Here is a 21,858-nt window from a genome sequence, read left to right as displayed (position 1 = left end):
ACCGGTTTACTCAGGAACAAATAAAACACTGAAATAAACCAAACATTAACATTTAGAAGTGATCTAAGTGACTTATATATCATGTTTAACCTCAGTAGTGAAATCTCTATTAATAAAAATAGTGTACATGTACATACATGTACATACCTTAATAAAAACAAGCAGGTGAGATGTTAGAACGCTTTTATTTTTGTTTTAGTGGACACTCAATACAATAGACAGCTACTGGGGTTTGGGGTTTGTTTAACCTGAGTAGCGAAAGACCGCGGGGGGGTTGAAAACGATGTGCCGGGAGTCCAGCTGTAATAATCCTCCACCTCGCTGTCTGCTGTGGAGCTGGCGGGTCACAGACGTCTGCGAAAACGTCAGAGCGCGTTTCGAAATATATGATATCTCGATAAATCGAGCAGATATTTGAAGTTTACACAGCTACATTCTCGCTTGAAAATAACTAATAATTTTGTGACCCAGAAGGAGTAATATTTAAAAGTTTTTAGCCCCGCTCGTCCGCCATTGCCGCGTTTGAGTTTTGGACAAAATGCATTCTGGGATATTAAGCTGTACCAAGTCCCCACAAGTCAACACCGATGCATGCTCGATAAAACGGGCGGAGCGAGAACACATCCAGGACTTTTTCGCGTTCTCGACTTGATGCGTACTTCGAATTTCAACAGTACTTGGTCTCCGACTGATGCCGTATCACGAGTACACGAGAACGCAAGTACGCATAAGTACGCATATTGAGAAAGGCCCACGGTTTTAGTAACGCAGTAACGCAGCATTCCTATAGGAAAGTAATGGTAATCTAATTACCGTTTTTGCAATAGTAATCCCCTACTTTACTTGTTACTTGAAAAAAGTAATCGGATTACAGTAACGCGTTACTGCCCATCTCTGGTCATCAGTAATGTAATTGCTAAATATGTTGTTACATATAATAATAGCCAGCATGCCAGCAGTTAGCCTAGTGAATGTAACAAAGATAGATGACATATATCTGGCATTGGTTGCTTAATTTGGTTGAATCAAACATGTTTATATGTGTAAATCCTGTAATAACAAGTGCCTTATAATGCCTATTAAAAGCATACCTGGTAATACATGATTCACAATAATATGTTTTTTTGCAACATGTAACATATAAATGTGTTTTAATTTAAAAGCAGTTTTGGCCATCTGCAGGACAGACATTCCCATTTTTGTCATCCAAGAATTTGAATTATTTTATGTTTACATGATTTGATTAAAACTACATCATAAATCATGACATTTTTCCTCATGCTGATGCACTTAATTGTTATATTGTCATTTGGCATCATTGGTAGGCACTTATGAGTCTCATTCTGTCCTACCTGAAAGTCAGAGGATTGCTCAAAAACAGTGAAGAAAAACTAGTATGTAGAAAATAATTTATTTTGAAATATTTATACTATTCCATCAAAATATAACAATAAATTTTAAGTTGTGATTGTTGATTAATATACAATATTCAAAGACAAAAAACTAAATGAACAATTGCAGCATTCTTTGACTAAACTTAAAAATGTCAAGAATGTTGGTAAAGTTTTTTTTACACTTGCTGTTAAAGACTTATCCTTGAATATGTACCTTATATTTGCATACCAGTGGCATTTGGTGACTTAAAAAACGATGTTAAGTATATAACAATATAAATGAGAACAGTTTAAAAGTTACTATTATTTTAATTAAAATAAAAATTAATTAATTTAAATTAATGTAGCAAGAGAACTTAATTGAATAAAATTCTTCAATTAAATGTTATTTATATAGCACACAACAACAGTTGCCTCACCTCAGTGCGCTTTATAATGAAAGTGTCTACAATAATAAAGAGAAAACCCCAACAATCATTAGTAGAGCACTATGAGGAAAAAGTCTCTTTAGCAGGAAGAAACCTCCAGCAGAACCAGGCTCAGGAAGGGGCAGCCATCTGCTGCAACAAGTTGGGGATGAGTCTATGAAGACATGACAAAGACATGCTGTGGAACTCAGCCAGAGATTAATAATAACTAATAATTAAATGCAGAGAATTGTATAAACACACAGTGGTGTTTTTGTGTAGCTTAATCTGCGTAGCAATTTAATACAAAACTTATTAATAACGTTTTATTTTGTAGTGTAATCTCCACATGCTTCCAAGCACACTCTCTGTGTATTCACTGCCTAATTTATAGTTACAGCAGAAGGTAACATAGGCCCACTAGCTGTCCCCTGGCAGACTGTGCCATGCAGCCAGAGAAAAGGGTGGTTGGGTGATGGTAAGGACGAAGTATAGTCTTAAACAGAAGCCCCTGGTCCACGACAAAGCTGTTCATGTGTCTAACTGCTTTCCCCCACTCGGCAACACAGCCGCCGAGGATCAAACTCTGGTAATTAGTGATTCTGTTCTGAGACATGAGAAGCAAGAGACACCAGTAACCATAGTCAGTTGTCTTCCAGGGGCCAGAGCAGGCGACATTGAGGGAAACTGCTGGCTAAGGCTAAATGTAAATTCAATAAAATTAATCACATTGGCAGTTATGACACCCGTTTACAATTGGAGGTCACTAAAATTAATATTGAATTAATATTTGCCAAAGCAATTTTGGACTCTGCGGTTTTCTCTTGTATGTGAGGAGCATGATTTTGAATTAAATTCTGGATTTAACAGGGAACCAATGAAGGGAAGCCAATATAGGAGAAATACACTCTCTTTCTAGTCCCTGTCAGTACTCGACAAGACCGCAATGATGCATTGAGTATTTCTTCTTCAGTCACCTTTCTCACTTAATAGACCTATCTGCATTGAATCACACTTGGTTATTAATCTCTGGCTGTCTTCCACAGCATGTTTTGTATCCGTATTCCTTCTCTCTCTCCAACCAGTCATGGCAGATGGCCCTGCACCTCCCCGAGTATGGTTTTGCTGGAGTTTTCTTCCTGTTAAAAGGGAATTTCTCCTCCCCACTGTCACCAAAGTGATTGCTCATAGGGGATCATATGAGCATATGGGATTTTTTCTGTGTGTATTATTGTATGGTCTACCTTACAATATAAAGTGCATTGAGGTGACTCTTGTTGTGATTTGGCGCTGTATAAATAAAATTGAATTGAATTGAAGTCTAACTATAGTTAGACTACTTTACCAATTTGAAATTGTTGGTTAAACCTGCACTTATTCAATTTGCCTGTTATATTCAAAAGGACATAACACGAGTTCCACTGCCTATGATTAAAATTTTCATATTAATGTGGTAAATAGGTGATTAAAAGTTTCTTACATCACACATTGTCTAAGGAGCTTAGAAAGAAAAGCGTCTGGACTTCTTTAAGTTCAAGCAACCTAAAGAAGTCCAGATGCTTTTCTTTCCAAGCTCCTTAGACTACAATGACCTGGATGAATGAGAACCTTTACAGACTTACATCACACATCTTGGTCAGTGTATAACTAGGCAGTTTAAATCTATATCATCATTTACTAGTAGACTTACATAATTAACATTAATTATATATCTGAAAAACAAGATGTTTAACTTTTACTTTTAAAAATACATTTAGTGGAATACACCGTGAGTGACCTTTTAGATGCACCACTGCATGTGGCAAGTATATAAGGGAAAGAAAGGCGTTTGGCTGCTGTCAGTCTGGCGCAAAGCTTACAGGACAAATTTAAAGATAGTGACAAAGTCAGCTAGCAGTTTGTTTTTATGCAGGCAGATTTAGTTTCAGCTTGGATTTAATTTAGTTGTTCTGCCACTGTGGAAAACAAAGCAGTGGTGGATGGGAGCACTTTTCTTCACATTTAAGCTTTTTGGACCCATATCTGCAAGGGCTTAAGGGGAGGGGACATGAGGGCAACAGCACAAGCCATATGTAGCACTGGTGGTGAAATACTGGTAGTGGGCATGTAAGGCCTGTTAGCACTACTTCTTGCCTTCTTTGTATGTAGTATAGGCAGTATAGTTACCTTTAACAACAATACCAGAACAGAAGGGAAATATGGGCCAGATCAGACAGATTCTAGATTCGTAGGAGCCAAGGGTGTCTGACAAGAACGCTCTAAAAGTCCTGCCTCCACACCATTTATCCACATATTAATTAAACTTATGTTTTGTTTACATGCTTTGTATCAGTATTTATTATATTTAATTGCTTTTTATCAATATTTATTCCCATTGTGAAATGAGTATTTTAATCAAAAGTATATCAATATTTATGCTTTTAATCCCGTTTTTAACACTGGGTTACACATACATAAGCTGAGTCTCCAAAGAACAACTGTGTGTTAAATACATTTATTTTACAATTTTACAAACAGCTAATTACAACTACCTACCTACTACAACTCCACTCTTCCAGGAAAGAAAAGAAAACACTAAACTGTAGAGTGAATTAAAAAAACAGACATGGTGCAACAGTTCTCTGAACTCTGACGAAATTAAGGACGCTAGTCTGAGGAGGTGCGTTGACAGCCAATAATTGCTCTTTCAACACTTTGAGGGGCCTTCGCACATTATGTGCAAACACTAAATACTACACACTAAAATCGTGATATTCCTGCTTCGCCTTGCAATCAGCACACACCAGGAAAGGCAGACCTTCATCCCAGTCTCTCTCAGAGTCAAGGCAGTTTTATGCAACCTCTCTAGTGCACCTTGTGGTTGGGGATGCTATGGGCTAGAGAGGACATGCACACTACATAAAGATTGGATGCCTGCCTGAACACTTTTGATTGAAAATTTCCCTACGTTACCTCTTTGCTGCCTCCTGTGTGTCTCGATGAGAAGGTGTAGGTCTACCAGTGATGATAATCTTTATTGATGTTTTCTTATCAGTTATTTTGTTAAGATAAATAAAATCCACTTGCTCTAGAGCTACTTAGATTTACACACTGTCATAAATGCATTTTACAGTTCACAGACAGCAGTTTTTAGTTCCAGATGTGAGTGAAACAGTTTCGAGTCATGCTATCATCAGTGTCTTTTTGCTTTTTTCCATGACATTAAGAATTCTCTCCTTTTCCTTCTTTCTCCTTCATATGCTTCTCTTTTCTTTTAATGTGAGTATGCTGACTGTACAAATAATGAATTGACAGCCACCCTACTTGACAGGTAGCACAGTGGCCCAGAGCCCTGTACCCTGTTTCTTGTCATTAGTTTGACCTTTAGCACCCACTAAAAACATTGCTGCAAACCAAATGTACCCACTCCCCACTGGTACTCCTCACAGCAGGAGTCTGCAAGAAAGAACAAAATGCCATACCTCAAAAACTACTCAGGTGCTTCAGGAACACCACAAAGGTATTTACTTGACCTCCAGTCTCCCTAGAATCCAATAAGACCTTAGTCCAACAAACTCAAATAATCCACTGCCATTGTTGCAAATAAATCTTTTATCTTGAAACAGGACAACAGAAAACTAACATTTACTGTGTAAGAGGTTTTCCAGCTGCTTGTGGTCAAAGAATTTGGCAATAATTTCTTGCTATCATCAGTCACCAGCAGTATTTCAGTATTTAAGGACTGGCTGGAAACTTCAGTTCCGTGTAAAATTTAAAGTGGGTTTTTTAAAACCCCATCATTGTGGTATGCTACTATCATCAGCTATACTATCACAAATACAAACAAATATATTGTTCACAGTGCAGGGTATTTAATGGAACCCATTCTATCTGAAAGCACGAGTATGTCCAATGTGCATGTTATTTTTAGCTTATCTTTTTTCTGTCTTGGCCCATGAGGAGAAGATGAAGTCACTGGTTTTAAATTGCAAATATTTTCTAAAACTGGCCAAGTCAAACATCATCAGACTGTGACTTGAGATAATCTCATTTCAATTAGTAAAAGAAAGAACAGTGTGTTTTACCGTTGTGACAGATAGTATTTGGTTGTCTCAGTATAAGACCATTTTTCAGTTTAGTGTGAGGGTTAGACAGGGACTTTGCCTTACCTGCTGGAAGACCGCCGTCTGTGTACCCATCAACAGCTGAATGCTCCAGGGTCTATGTTGACTTGTCAGTTTTAATAACTTTTCTTTGTGTGTGTGTGTGTGCATGTGTGTGTATTTGTGTTTTTTTTCAGGGAATTTGCGAAGGAGAGAGAGCGTGTGGAGAAGAGGCAAGAATTCTTGAAGCTTCGCCGACAACAGCAAATAGAGAGAGAGTTAACTGGGTACCTGGAGTGGATCTGCAAAGCGGGTCAGAAACACAATCATATCTTTACACTGCAGGTGTAAATTTAGTTTTTTATATATATATTATTTATATATATATTTATATATATAGTTATATACTGATTTTTACCGTTGGATTTCAATAACAGCTTTGCTTTACTTGATGTTAGCACTATTATGACATAATTGTTTATCATAATTTGTGTTGCAGAAGAAGTGATGCTGGCTGAGGAAGACAAGAACGCAGAAGAGAAATCTTTGGATGGAGCATGGTACAAACGAAAACACAACAACTCTGGTGAGGATTGGTATCTTCAGAATCAGTTTTCAACATTGAAAACATTTACATTTAGAACAACATGCAACCATCATTAAGAAGTTAAATATAAAAAGTGAGCTGAAATCTAAAAATCTTTGGATGCACATTATAAGACTTACAGGTCCCATATTTTTTAGGTTTTAAAAAAAAACTATTTACGTTTATTATAGCTTTGTGTGTGGCTATGTGGCTGTGCATACATGTGCCTGTGTATGTTTACATGTGTGCTCATAGACCAGACTAGCTCTCATCTGCAACTCACCCAGGATTACAATTAACCTTTATTATGGTTATAAAGGTGGAAGGCCAATGAGATCAAAATGCAGGAGAGAGAAGGAGGCTCACTGAAGTTAGCATTGTAATATGAGTGCCCTTCATGCAGCTGTGACTCACTTTTCTGTCATTTGAATACCGTCCTGTTTTTTACTCTTCCTTTTTAAGAAATTCTCAATAGCAAACTTGAACTGTGTTATTTTACAGAACGCCAACAGCAGTAGAGCAAATTTGGGTGTTATGTCAGCAGAATGGAAAATATTTGTACAACCTAAATTCTTATATCTTTTATGATAAATATTGCATAAACCAAACTGGAGGCCTCTGTTTTTTTTCCTCTTAAGTTTTATATGTATGGTAAGGCTGCCTCCTTGGTTTAGTTATGGTTGCTTTCCTTTTCACTTACCATATCTTCCACACTATAAGGCACACTTAAAATCCTTTAATTTTCTCAATGAAGACATTTCACCTCTCATCCGAGAGGCTTCTTCAGTTCTTCTCGGATGAGAGGTGAAACGTCTTCAAGCAACTTAAAGAAGTCCAGACACTTTTCTTTCTAAGCTCCTTAGACTACAATGACCTGGATGACTGAGAACCTTCACAAACAACACAGCTTAGCATTCACTGTGTTTATGTTCGTATAATATAAACACAGTGAAGCTGGAGGAATTCAAACTTTTTTCCACTCAATAAAAGTTGAGGGTTCCCGATGGTTAGGAACAAATGCAATGGCATGGCAGGATGCTATAAACGGCCCAAACTTCAGTCAGGAATCAGGAGAACAACTGAGGTAATCCATCCACAATACGTGGTTAGTCATTAATATACTGCAACAACACGGGAATGGAGCAGCTGCCAGAGAAGTCAATATTAATGAATCAATGGTACGGAAGAGGAGGAAGAAAGAAGAATGAGTTCAGTAAAGTTTGACCTATCTGACTGTTTTGTTTCGCTTAATGCGCCTTATAATCCAGTGCACTTTATGTATGAAAACAGACCCGTGCCTTATAATCTGGTGTGCCTTATGGTCCGAATAATACGGTAAATCACTCATGGTCAAACCAGTGTTCCTCTCTGTCCTGGGTATGGACACCCTTGCAATTGGAAATATGGCAGCCTGCCTGAAGGTGCAGATACATGGTAGATTCCTGGTCTGGTGACGTACATCTTCTGTGTTAAGCCATCCACTTACCCAGAGGTTGTTTTGTTCTCCTAAGATCTAGATAATGTTTATTGTCATATAGACAGTCTGAAGCAGAAAAAGACAATGCTATTCACCAGACCCTATAACACAGGGGAAACTACACCTAGTCTGTATGGTTTTCCTAAGATACTTAAAAAGGCATAACTGTTTAAGAACTGTTAAAGGTATACTGTCAGTTCTGTCACCCCAAAATTCTCCAAGGTTCTGGATTTGGTCCTCAACCCAGAGGGCTCCAAAACACCACATTCCTGAACACAGGAATGGAGAATGTGGGAGACACCATTATGGAGGCATATGAAACAATTGCCTCTTAGGATGTTATGTCTCTTTTCACTTTGCCTTCCAGTTGCTGATGCAGTGCACATAGTCTCTAAGACATTACAGGATTGTGAAGGGTGCGCTTCACAACAGGAACACCCTCAACACCAACCAAATATGTCTGCTCTTGGAACTAAGTTTTATTTCACATGCAAGGGACAGACAGAGAGAAACATGGATCCACCATCAGCTTCCCAATTTCACCTGGCTAACTTGACAGTAAAAGTACTGTAAATGAACTAATGGCTCTGTAGTTCTCTATTTTCTCCATATTCATTAGTTCAGTTATAGTACTGTGAAAAAGTCTTGAGCCACACCTCAGTTCTTTATATACTGCTTCAAAAGACGCTCTTGTGGTCTAGAGGAATAGTTCTCCTTGCTAAAGCTCCTTTATACTTTTTTTCTTTGGACATTGGCTTCTTTCACTCAGTCCAGTCCTTGAACCTAATCTTTTTCAGACTTTCAAAAATTGTAAATTTTAATATTGTTGCTGATAGTTTTATATATAAATCCAATCAGTACTGAAAATCATTGTCAATGCCTGAAAAGTCAAGCATCAGAAAAAGAGTTAAGATTTGCTATTGATAAACATCATTCATAACTAAATGTGGTTATCCCAGCTGGGCATTTGTCAAAGTCGGGAACATGCATAAAGAATGATCCAGGCAATCTAGGACAGAAGGACCATTGCTCCTAAAGTAAACACTATTGGTAAGTTTTTATTTGTGAGGAGTATTGGAGCAGGTCAGACACAATTTTTTCAAAATAGAGTATTCTTTGGGCTTTCAACCCTCTATGCCAAAATTGGTCCACCCCAAGGATTAGCTCCACTGGTATACACAACTGCCAAGAGAATTGGTGTGAATTATACCATGGAGAAACAAAAAAAAAAAAAATTGGCTAAGGAGATGGCACAGCACAGAAGAGCAACACTTATGGTGCCTATTTACACCTACAGGCAAGTTGCCATTTGTTTAGTGATCAGTGCAATATACTGGATAGGGAGGAAGTAGGCCCATTACAGGACTATATATAAGGACTATATAGAAATTATTTTTTGTGCAAACCCTTTTGCATTTAATATTATTATGGCTTGTGCTGGATGAAACATTTTTCCCATTGAAAATGCCGTCTCCAGACAAACAGAATCAACTTTGATTTCCTCCTTTGGATTATTGAGTTCTGTCAAGGCAGAATAGCTGAAAAACTGAATATTGCGTGGCATGTGGCAGAGTGAGGAAACCCCCCAAAACAAAACCAGAAGACTATTAATATATTATTAATAATATAATATTAAAGTATATGAGCTGCTTTCTGACTTAGTTCATATTCCTTTTTTATTTTTGTGTTTCCTTGATGTATTTGCAGTGCTAAAACGGACCAGGAAGAGTAAGAATGATCTCATCAATGCAGAGGAAGGGGAGGACCACTTTACTGACATCTCATCTGTTGGTGAGGACAGTGCCTTAGATTTGTGATGGTTCTGTATGTTAAACACACAGCATATCAATTGTCCCCACTGCAAACATTTACATCTGTTAATTGTAACATTAAAACCACTGACAGGTTATGTGATTAATTTGGATTATTTGTTAAACTGCAATATCGTGCTGGAAGACCTTGGGTCTTTATATGGCTGTTGCTTTGAAATGTTGGACTTTGTAGGACTTGGTCCCCTCCATAATTGTACCAGCAGGGACATGTTTAGCCACATGGTGTCCTTAAACTGCTTGCTCTCTGGCTGGTGTCCAAAAATGAAGTGGGCTTCATAGATAATTGGGAAATATCCTTGGAAACACTGGACTTTTTTGGGAGAAATTGTGTCCATCACACTTTACATGGAGCAGCTCTCACTTCTAGAATTCTAGACGAATTTATCAAACACCCCAAAATGTGACTGTCCAAAGTTTGAGTTTACATTTTACATGCATCTCTGAAGTTTTGCTCCTCCCCACTCCTCCAATATCTCATTCCCATAGAGACTGATACTTTTCTTATACTATCAAAAGCCAAATCAAAGAATAGCAAAAATCAATTTAAGTTTACAAATATGATACCTTCATATTTATCTCTTTATCTTTCAATATAAAGTTAATTCACACAGCTGTTGTTTTGAAATGACACTACAGCTTTGTGAATAAAATAGAATCGAATTGAACTGAACAGTCTGTAATCGTTTCAGACAGTTTTGCTGTCATGTTCAGGAAACCCTTTTGCTGTAGGCAGCAGTGCCTTCCAGCAGCAGGACAATACTCCCCATCACACAGCACAAACTGCATAGGAATGTTCTGAGGGAACAAAAAAGAGTCAGTGCCTTACTTAGTTGGCCTCCACACTTCCCAGATGATCTCAGGGATGCACCACAACAAGCCTAATTTCGAGACCCACTGAACCCACAAGATTAATATATCAGACACTAAAGGAGATAACAATAGACCCTTTCCTTAATAAGTCAGAGATGCTTTGGTAATAAAAAGGGTATCAACCCAAAATTAATTTTAATATTGTTGCTGATAGTTTTATCTATAAACCCAATCAGTACTGAAAATCATTGTCAAGACCTGCAAAATCAAGCATCAGTCAAGCTTGCTTATACTGTCTTAAATCAATACTATGTAATGGATACTTGAAAAGGAGTTAAGATTTGCTATTGACAAACATCATTCGGTAGATGGTGTTATTTTAATTCTGTTAAGCTGATTGCAGAAAAACAGAAAGTGAAATAAGAAAATCATAAGTAGAGGATGAAAAAGATTATACTGTTTATCAGGGCTTTCTGTGTCTTTAAAGGCTCTTAAATCTCCATCCATCCATCCATTCACTTCCGCTTATCCGTTTTTAGGGTTGCAGGGTCTGGAGTCTATCCCAGCTGTCATAGGGCGAGAGGTGGGGTACACCCTGGACAGGTCGCCAGTCACAGGGATACACAGGGACAGACAACCATTCGCACCTATGGGCAATTTAGATTTTTCAATTAACCTATTCCCACAAAGTGCATGTCTTTGGACTGTGGGAGGAAGCCGGAGTACCCGGGGATAACGCAAACATGGGGAGAACATGCAAACTCCACACAGAAAGACCATGGCCTGATGGTGGAATTGAACTCAGGACCTTCTTGCTGTGAGGCAACAGGGCTAACCGTGCTGCCCGGGTCTTAAATCGGGTCTTAAATCTATTACAGGTCTTAAATGCTTTAACTCAAGTCACTGCAGTATCTGGTGCTGCTGTTTTAGCTTAATTTGCACATGTAGATTATGCACTTTGACTGCTTAAAGACTGTGTTTGGTCCGGGGCGGAAAACATACATAAAGGTGTTAAGAAGCGGACCCAAACACAGGTCTCTTCAGAGAGAAAACAGTGAATTTACTGTATCTACAGTGAAAAACAATAGGGAAAACATATACAAGTCCTGGAACTGGACTTGTATATACACCCCAAGGTGGTGATCTTCAAAATCCCCACACAGTGCTCGCGTCCGTGAACATTGGAATGGCATATATCCAAACTCATATCCAATCTGTGACTCTGCTCCTGTTTCCTAGTAAAGATAAACACAATAAGTCAGCTAGGCAATCCGTCTTCAAAGCAAGGTTTTTCAAAAGCAAGTCCATGGCTGTACTGACGAGGTAAACTGAAGGATCGAGTGTCAACTGGACCTCAGCCACACTGTTAAATAAGACGCTCCTGATGCCGGTAATCAGCAGCAGCTGGCGGCGGCTGACGAGCAGCAGGTGTGGCTGCCTCCAGCACGAGAACACTTCTGGGTCAAAGGATCACCCGGCGCCCAATATTTCCGGGGGCGTGAGCATCAACTTTTATGCACATTACAGGGAGATGGAAAAAAGGAGATAGAACAACAAAATACTACACACGACAACAGAATATGCTTAACTAGACCATTGGGCAGGGTGACCCGCAAGGATCGCCAGCCCAGGGTAAACCTAAAACACATGGGCCCCCAGACAGGCCCATGACAGTCAAATTCAGAAGGCTATACACTAAAGTAGGAGAGCACCAAACTCTATCCTGATATATACATGATTTGAAACATTACCCTTAATTTTTTTAATTAATTGACAATAATTTATATCAAAAACTCCTAAATCAGACCAAATAGGAGTCAATTTAGGCCTGGCAGGCTATTGGGCTTTTCATAAAAGTAGCATGTTAATGAAAAATGGCTTTAGAATAATGAAGAATACTGGTGGTTTTAGCAACAACATTTTTAAATGACTAAATGCATAATCGCCACAAAATACTTTAACTTTACCTTATTCTTCATTTTGATTTGAGGTCAACATATTTTCTTGAAAAACACAGATTTTAACTTTTGAGTTATAGTTCCATCTTGAGTTTGGCTTAAATTTAAAAGAAATATTGCAAAGTTTTAAAATAAATTTGATAAGGCTTGTTGTACAGTATACAGCTAAGTAGAGACACACATAAAACTGGATAATGTAGTCACTTAGGTGATACAGTATGAGTCAGAGGTCGTGTCATAAACTGGCTGTGTGGAGGCAGATGAGCACCCAAACGCAAAACTCACGGAGACAAAAAGCTGAACTCAAAATCACTGCTTTATTGCAGGCTTCACAAAGAAACAGAACTAAACTGGGAATGCTAACTGAGGACCGAGGGAACACAAAAAGGCACACAGGCTTGCGCACACAAATTTTAGAATAATTTATATTATATAATGTGTTTTTCTGGATACACTGTGCTTTTTCAGCATTCAAAGATTGATGACACCGTGTCCGAGCACTGGCTATGAATTTCAGAAGGATCAGGCCTTAACTTAACAGAAAAGTTAGCAATAGTTATTTTCCTATTACAGCTACATCCACGTCTGTCGTGCTAGGCTGCTCACTAGGGCTGGATATCATCACTGATTTCTATAATCCATTCGATTCCAGTTTTCAAAGTCCCGATTCGATTCAACTTAGCCTCAGACAGTCAGAAATATTATAATTCTGATCATTTATCAGTACTGACTTCTTCAGAATTGTGAACATCACAGCAGATGCCTTTGTGTGAAAGTAACTGAGAATAAAACACAGAAAAACATGAAGGAGTCTGGTCTGGCTTTTTATAGCAGATAACCTTAAAAATATTCTACAATGTTCTGCATATAAAGTTTAAATTTCTTCAGTATTGAACAACAGAAAAATAGGCTTTCTTGTCCGAGGTCATTTAAGTGAAAAAAAGAAAAGAAAAAGACAGCAGCCTACAGTGCTGTAAACAACGGTAGACTGGTGGGTAGTAAGCGAATGAATAATACAGAAAACAGAGATTGGAGACGGGAAACTGTTCTTGAAGTACAGAGAGAGATAGAGAGAGAGCTAGCTGTGCATGAAGTGTGATTTTAATTGTTGTGGAAGCAAAACAGCAAAATTCATGACGACATTGCTGCTTCTTTTGCTGCTGACTCGGTGAATTTTGGTTGGAGAGAGACAAAACCTGCAGCTCAGAATCAGCGCAAAAAGACGTAAACACAGCGCGGACCGCACGCATCAGAATCGCTAAGCTCCGACAGCGTGTCCATCTACGGGCCGTCGGGTGAGAAAGCCGAGAAAGACAAAGTTGATTCTGATGCGTCGGTCCGTTCTGTGTTACGTCTTTGTGTGGAATCCGTGTACCTGCTCTCATTTGCTGTTTGGTTGTTGTTGAAATGGTTTTGTGAACTTTAATCTGAGAATCTGGCGTTTCTGGCAAAACACAGTTATATTTAAAAGTCGATTCAGGATTTAATAAATTGATATCACTTTATTCAAGCTACTCACCTCTCACTTCCATTTTTTTTTTTTTTTTTTTTTTTTTAATTTTATTTTCACTTACTGAATACGGGACAGACTTGACTGGGGGAAAGAAAGAGGGAAAGAGAAACAGCTGAGAAGAGGGACGGGGAGAAGGGCAAAAGACAAAAACCAACAGAACGGGCAGAAAAAAAAAGAAAGAAAAAAATGCATATATCGATCACCTGGATCACCTGCTGAGAAAGAAAAAAGAAAACAAGCAGAAGAGAACAAGAGTAATAGAATAAACAACATCACAATGATATATGGGAATATGACAGTAAATACTAAATATTAAACATTATTGTGCAGCACATAAGATCAACAGAACACAGTGTGCTTTGAGGTAGGAGCTAAAAAGGGTGTAGTTTGTGGGTGTGATCACCCGTGTGTACACCTATGAGCATGGACGCGCTTGTTTTTTTAAAAGGTTCCTTCATGTAATGATCTGCTAGAGGGTGTGGGGGGGCCACAGCCCCGTCCTCCAGGGCATGAAGCAGGTATGGAGGAGATCAAGACTCCAGACATCCAGAGGCCCCCAGAACACAAGAGACCAAGGAAGACCAACAGAGGGGCAGCCGCGCCACTGTCCCAGAAAGAGCTGAGGAGAGTCCCAGATGAGGGCTCACTTGGCAGCCGCGGAGCAGAAGCCAGGGGGAGTTGCAGTGACGCGCACGTGAGCTCCGCCGGCAGCCAGCCGTGCCTGAGTGACCGAGCCCCAGGCCGAGAGGCCGGGGGAACCCCACCTCCGAAGTGGCCCGAGCGAGCCCCAGGCTCCAGCAGTCCGCCACTGGCAGGGGAAGTGGTGGTAGGGGGAGATAGGCCTCCAAACCTTGGAGGGCCTGAGATGTCCCCAGAGAGGTGGCGCCTGACACCCAACCTGACATATAGACACAGACATACAGGCACACACATATACAAACATCCATTCCCACCCTCATGCTCTCATATGCACTTACTCCACACTCAACCAACGTGGAGACAGACATAAAGAGACGCTGTACACACGATCACACCCCCCAAGCTTACTCTACAAACCCGGGTCTAGGTACCCTTGCCCCTGGAGGGGGGAACTGCACCCAGACCCAGGTGGTGTTACCCTTTTCCCTGCGGTGGGGGGAGGCAGACCGCCCCGACTCCGCAGCAGCAGGGAGGCCCCACACTCCAGACCGCAGTCGGACGGCCAACTCCTCCTCCTAGCCACCCGCTCCAGCAGGCCGCAGAGAATGGGGGTGAGAGAAGACTCCAAACCTCCCTCCACCCGCTCATTGTAGTGTTGATGCATGTGTGTTCTAAGGTGCATTTAAAACCCAGGAGGGCATGGAGCTACCTGCCAGAGAGCAGCAGGTAAGCGCATGGTCCCTCCTGCTAGCCCTCAATGTCTACGTGTATTTAAAATTGAGAGGTGGGCAACGACGCCAGGGGTGAGGTGTACACCCTGATGGTACTTTGGATTCCGTGGGCGACCGTGGCTCAGGGGGTTGGGAATTGCATCTGTAACCGGAAGGTTGCCGGTTCGATCCCTGGCTTCTCTGTCCTGGTCGTTGTGTCCTTGGGCAAGACACTTTACCCTACTTGCCTACTGGTGTTGGCCAGAGGGGCCGATGGCGCGATATGGCAGCCTCACTTCTGTCAGTCTGCCCCAGGGCAGCTGTGGCTACAACCGTAGCTTGCCTCCACCAGTGTATGAGAGTGAATGAATAGTGGCATTGTAAAGCGCTTTGGGTGCCTTGAAAAGCGCTATATAAATCCAATCCATTATTATTATTATTATTACACCCTGATGGTACTTTGGATTCCGTGTATCGTGCCCACCCACAAGATCCTATATGTATGTGTAATGAGAGTGTGAGTAATGTGAATGTCTAAGTTGTGGGATAAAATTGAGGCAGAGGCAGCCAGAAGGGGACAGAGGGGGGGTGGGGGGGTAGCCTCCTCTGCACCCTGGTGACATACCTCTACTCCAAGGTCCTGCATGTGTGGGTGGTTGTGGTGGAGCGGGAAGAGGGAACAGTGCAGCAGCGCCTCCCGGCCCCACAGAACCCGGGACAGTCCACCCAACCCCACCACAGAGAAAACTGCACCCACCCCACCATCCACTCATCTTCCAGACTACATAAGACAATAAACACCCAGGCTGAGATCTTCCTCCACCTCTCCTGTATCTCCCCCTCCTGCAGAGAGAGCTCCTGAAGAGAGGAAAGCTCCTGCAAGATGTGACAATCTCCCCCACCAGTTGAAGAGCCCCCCAGGTGGCTCGATGCACCGGCGGCACCCTGCTCCAGGGCTGGGCCCCCATGCACCCACCCGCCCACAACCCCGGCAACACACCAACCAGGACCCAAGCCCCCGAGGCCCGGCCCGGGCCCCAGCCCAGAGACGGAGCGACCCCAGAACCTCACGCCCATCCCAGACCCACCCAGGGGCAGCCAGTAATCCACGTCCGTCAGCACAGACCCTCCCCTAACCCCGCTGCACGCAGCCGCGAGGAAACAGTCACCTGAGAGCCGACAGAGCCCCTAACCGGACATGACCGCTACCCCGGGTTGAGCCCCCCAAGGAAGATGCCTCCGGGGAACCCCCCGACGCCCTAAGCCTGTCCCTACCCCCACACCAATCACAACAGTAAAGGCGGGACCAAACTAATAGATAATTTCTATATTGGTTAGAATTAAGATTATTTTTATTTTTCCAGTTCATGAGGACTGTTTTCTTGGCTATGCATATGGGCGATATTCTTTTCTGAAGTGACATTATCTAAGCTACCCAACAAACACACTAAGGGGGAAGTTGGAATGTTACATTTCAGACATTTCGATAAGTCTTCACATATCTCGCGCTAAACTTCTGAACTGGTGGACAGAACCAAAGAGCATGGATATAATTGTCCGGTGAATTGGTTTGGCAGTGTGAGCAGTTGTTGGTAGACGTAAAGCCCATCTTGAACATCCGATGACCTGTATAGTGCACACTATGTAATATTTTGTATTGAATTAATTGAAGACTGGGATTTCTAATTAGATGAAAGGTTTTTAAGCAAATCTGAGACCAGAAGTTTAGGTCAAAGTTAACTAATAAATCCGCTTCCCATTGTGCAATAGGAAGTGATATTGATTCATCTGTTTTAGAAAGCATTCTGTATATTTTGGATAGTAATTTGGGGGTTTTAAGAGTAAGAAATTGAACCACACTTGGTGGTGTTTGTAGTTCAACTTGACCCGGTTTAAATTTCTTTTTTACTATGGATTTAATTTGTTGATATTCTAAAAATCTTTTCTTGTTGATCCCATATTGTGTAACTAGTCCGTCAAATGAAATAAATTCTGTTCTTTCTAGTATGTGTTCTAAATATTTGATTCCTTTACCACTCCAATCTGAAAAGTTTATCATATTATTGTTTTGTAATATGTCAGGGTTGTTCCAGATAGGTGTACGTTTGCATGGGATTAATGAAGACGCCGTCAATATTAGAAACTCCCACCATGCTGTCAGAGAAGAGCTGATGTTGATGCTTTTAAAGCATTCATGTCGTTGGATGTTTGAGCTGATAAATGGTAGATCTGAGATCTCTAGATTATTGCAAAGTGCTTGTTCTACATCTAGCCAAGGTTCATCTAAGAGGGTATGTTTTAGCCATCCTGAGATAAACTGAAGCCTGTTGGCTAAGAAGTAGTGCTGAAAGTTAGGCAGTTCTAGTCCTCCTTTATCCTTGGTCTTTTGTAGTGTTTTTAAGCTTATACGTGGGGGTTTATTTTTCCAAAGGAATCACCTCTCACTTCCACCTGCACTTTCAACTGGACCACGGCCAATCAGAGAGGTCCCACCCCTTACTATCTCTGATTGGTTTAGTCCACGATAGGGGCATAATGTGTGTCTGTTGTTGACCACAGGGAAGTTTGCAGATTTTTTTTTTTTTTTTTGCTACCCGAACAGTTGGTCGCACAGGTGCAACCAAATATTTTTTTTTAGTCGCACCACTGAAAAATTTGGTCGCATTTGCGACCAAATTGGTCGCACTCTAGAGCCCTGCATAAAAGGCAGACTCGCGCTCCCGGGCATGCCGAGCCTCCTGCCTTCTCCTCTCGTTAGGAAAGGCGGAGTCTGCACGCTGCCGATTCCATAAGGAGTTTGCTGGGTCCATGACTGGTCGCGTCGTACTGTCATAAACTGGCTGTGTGGAGGCAGATGAGGACCTAAACGCAAAACTCACGGAGACAAAAAGCTGAACTCAAAATCACTGCTTTATTGCAGGCTTCACAAAGACACAGAACTAAACTGGGAATGCTAACTGAGGACCGAGGGAACACAAAAAGGCACACATGTTCGGGGAGGAGACAGTCGCGACACTGAACTGAGGGAGACATGCACATAAAAGTCACAAGGGGAAATCAAATAAGGAACAACTTAACAGAGCAACACAGGAGCCATGGCCTAAATAAAGAACAAAATACAAAAATACATGAAAACTAAGAATGCTGGGCCAACATGGCCCAGGATCATGACAGGTCGGGTTTAAAATAGAACAGGAAATGATTATCCCACTAGTCTTCCTGTGCCAGTAATGAAATTCTAATGGAACCATTTTTCTCCTTCCCTTTTTTGTCCAGTCCCACTTGACATTTGGGCTTAATTTAAGTTACTGAAAGTTTAATATAGTAGAGGCTAAATAGGAACAAGAAAGAATTAAAAAAAAAAAAAAAAACAGAAGAAAACCATGAATCAATATATGAACATTACCTGATGCTGCTGAAAGTTACAGAGGTTTTATTAGAGACAAAGCTAAGCGCTTTGCAATTTGGCATAATTTGTAAAAATTTAAATTTCTTTGGTATTGAACAGCATGAATCATGCTTTCTCGTTGGAGGTCATTTTTGAACAAACAAGCACTGTGCACAACAGTAAATTGGTGTGTAATAAGCCTGGAAGCACAATAAGTAAGTGAATAATGCAGAAAATACAATTTTTTGATGGTAAATTGGCCTCTGAGTACACTGAGAGTGAGAGCGGTGGGGGATGTAAAAGCAAAAGTAAGAGGGAATTCATGACAATGTTTATCAAATGTAAAGCGTAGTTTTGATCTTCTTTTGCTACTTGTTCAGTTAAATTTGGTTGGAGAGGGACAAAACCTGCAGCTCCACTCCAGAATCTGTGAGATGTACTGTGAGATGGCGTTCAGCACTTGACGGCATGCCCGGTAAACTGGGATATGCTCTTTGTGTTTGCGTCTTTTTGTAGAATCCGTTTACCTGCTCTCATTTGCTGTTTTAGTTGTTTGAGGGTAAAAACTAGAATTAGTTTTGTAAGCTTTAACCTGAGATTCTGGTGTTTCTGCCAAAATACATTTGTGTTTAAAAATCAATTTAGGATTTAATCAATCGATATCACATTGCTCAAACTAAAATCAATTTGAATTGGGAAATCGATTTTTTAAACCCACCACTAGTGCGTACTAAAAGTTACATATTATTGGGTTTCAGTTTGATTTTTGGGATGTTTCTTAAATTAAAGAAATAAGACTGGATGATCTTTGAGAGGTGCTATTCAAAACAAACACTGGTCAAAAATAATACAATGCTTCCTAACAGCTGATTTGATGTTGTTAACCTTGGGCTAAGTGTAAAAGCAGACCTCCTTAGCTGTCTGGGCCAAATAAAGTAAAGATGAGGATAAATATAATGAGAAGTGCCAGGAATACTAAGCCAATTCTGTAATCTGTCAGTAAGAATGATCAGTCTTAATCTACTTTAAGATCCATGGCTCTAGCTGATTATAATCAAACATATCTTGATTTGGAAGGAGCACCTCATTTTTAGACTTGGTAACTTTATTGCAATTTTGTATCTTTTGCTCCAACTGCCCCCCCAGGGTCGCCATATGCTCGGGCAAGTGTGAAGAGCAAGAATGAGAGTTCATCTTACTTCAGGAGGAAAGAGAAGAGGATTCGCTTCACCATCCGGCGTCTGGTTAAATCCCAGAGCTTCTACTGGACAGTGTTATGTCTGGTTGGCCTAAATACACTGTGTGTAGCTATAGTACACTATGACCAGCCTGAGTGGCTTACCTATGCACTATGTAAGTATTCAACAGTTCTATACATTTTAAATAATTTTCTTGTAATCCTGTATGTTTTCATGGACCTGTACGTTTTCAAAATCAATTTTAACTATAGTTACTAGTTGCTTAATATTAAATGTATTTTAGCCATTACTTGATATAAAAAATTCTCATATCAGTGCATGGATGGCTTTATTATTTTTATTTTGGCCATGATACAGCTTGAAACATGATAGTTGTCAAAATGGATTTCAAGTGATTCTCTACTCATTGTTGAGATGGAGCGCTTTTTAGCCAGTTAAACCACGAAGAGGACCATTATCAACAGTTGAAGCAGTATTTACATGAAAGTAACTGCAAGTGTGCCATTCAAAATGAAAACATAAATACTCATGCCACTCTTTACCACCTAAAGTAGATAGCTTACACCTGTTGGTTCCGTCTTACCAGTAATGTTATAACAAATCAATATTACAGTTGTGGTCAGATGTTTACATTCATTCGTTATGGGAATGAATGTCATGGTAATTTTGAGCCTTCAGTGATTTCTTTTAACTCTTAGTTCTTTCGCCTGGATGGAATTGTTGTACAACATACACATTTAATGACTTTAAAAAGCAAGAATTGGGTGCACAAGCTGGAATTTGGTTTAATTTTTTTTAAAATCCACAGAATATGAAACATATACATATAGGCTCAATATGTGCACACACTCACAAGTCTGTAATAAGTGGTGCTAAAGGTTGAACAATGTCTTTTAACTTGACACAGTAAACATCTATTAAATTGCCATTAATGATCATGATTGACAAGAACCAGTATGTCTTTGATAGCATAAAAAGGATTTGTTTTAACTTGATTTTGCACTAATTGGACATTTAGTAAGAATAATGGGAGTCCAGGGAATTAAGTGAAGAAATATGGTATCTAACCAGATTCCCTACTCTGGGTGGCTTTGCCTTGGCCTCTAGAATCCTGGAGTAGTTTTTTGACCAAGATATGTCCTTCAATGTACATACTGTAATAAACAATTATGTAGGACTGCTTTCTTCTTCAATATTTCTAAAATTAGAAACATCCTGTCTCAGAGTGATGCTGAAAACCCAGTTCATGAATTTCTTACTTCTAGAGCGGACTACTGTGATTTGTTACTACCAGGATGTCCTAAAAACTCCCTGCGAAGCCTTCAGTAACAAGAGTGCTGACAGGGACTAGAAAGAGAGAGCATATTTCTCCTCTATTGGCTTCTCTTCATTGGTTCTCTGTTAAATCCAGAATACAATTTAAAATTCTTCTCCTCACATAGAAGGTACTGTATAATCAGGCGCCAGCAGGTCTTAAAGACCTTATAGTACAGTATCACCTCAACTGAGCACTTTGCTCTCAGTGTGCGGGCTTACTTGTAGTTCCTAGGATATTTAAAGGGAGAAGTAGAGGCAGAGTCTTCAGTTTTCAGGCCCCTGTTCTGTGGAATCAGAGTATTAAAGTGTACAGGGAGTGCAGAATTATTAGGCAAATTAGTATTTTGTCCACATCATCCTCTTCATGCATGTTGTCTTACTCCGAGGTGTATAGGCTCGAAAGCCTACTACCAATTAAGCATATTAGGTGATGTGCATCTCTGCAATGAGAAGGGGTACGGTCTAATGACATCAACACCCTATATCAGGTGTGCATAATTATTAGGCAACGTCCTTTCCTTTGGCAAAATGGGTCAAAAGAAGGAC

The 21,858-nt window shown here is 40.3% G+C and overlaps 1 protein-coding gene across 1 annotated transcript in view; it reads left to right on the top strand.

Moving 5' to 3' along the window:
- LOC146657141 (voltage-dependent N-type calcium channel subunit alpha-1B-like) overlaps positions 1-21,858 on the top strand; it is a 342,261-nt gene that overhangs the window by 100,938 nt on the left and 219,465 nt on the right. The window contains exons 8-11 of the mRNA XM_085424990.1: positions 6,081-6,196; positions 6,383-6,469; positions 9,654-9,737; positions 19,943-20,149. Coding sequence (XP_085281116.1) covers positions 6,081-6,196; positions 6,383-6,469; positions 9,654-9,737; positions 19,943-20,149 — 494 coding nt within the window. The remainder of the gene's footprint in view (positions 1-6,080; positions 6,197-6,382; positions 6,470-9,653; positions 9,738-19,942; positions 20,150-21,858) is intronic.

This window comes from Rhamphochromis longiceps, linkage group LG12 (assembly GCF_057381845.1).
Source record: "Rhamphochromis longiceps isolate RC_006_pf linkage group LG12, R_longiceps_female_GT1.1, whole genome shotgun sequence".
Classification (NCBI taxonomy): domain Eukaryota; kingdom Metazoa; phylum Chordata; class Actinopteri; order Cichliformes; family Cichlidae; genus Rhamphochromis; species Rhamphochromis longiceps.
The sequence above is the reverse complement of the archived record's forward strand: the minus strand, read 5'-3'. Positions and strand labels throughout refer to the sequence as shown.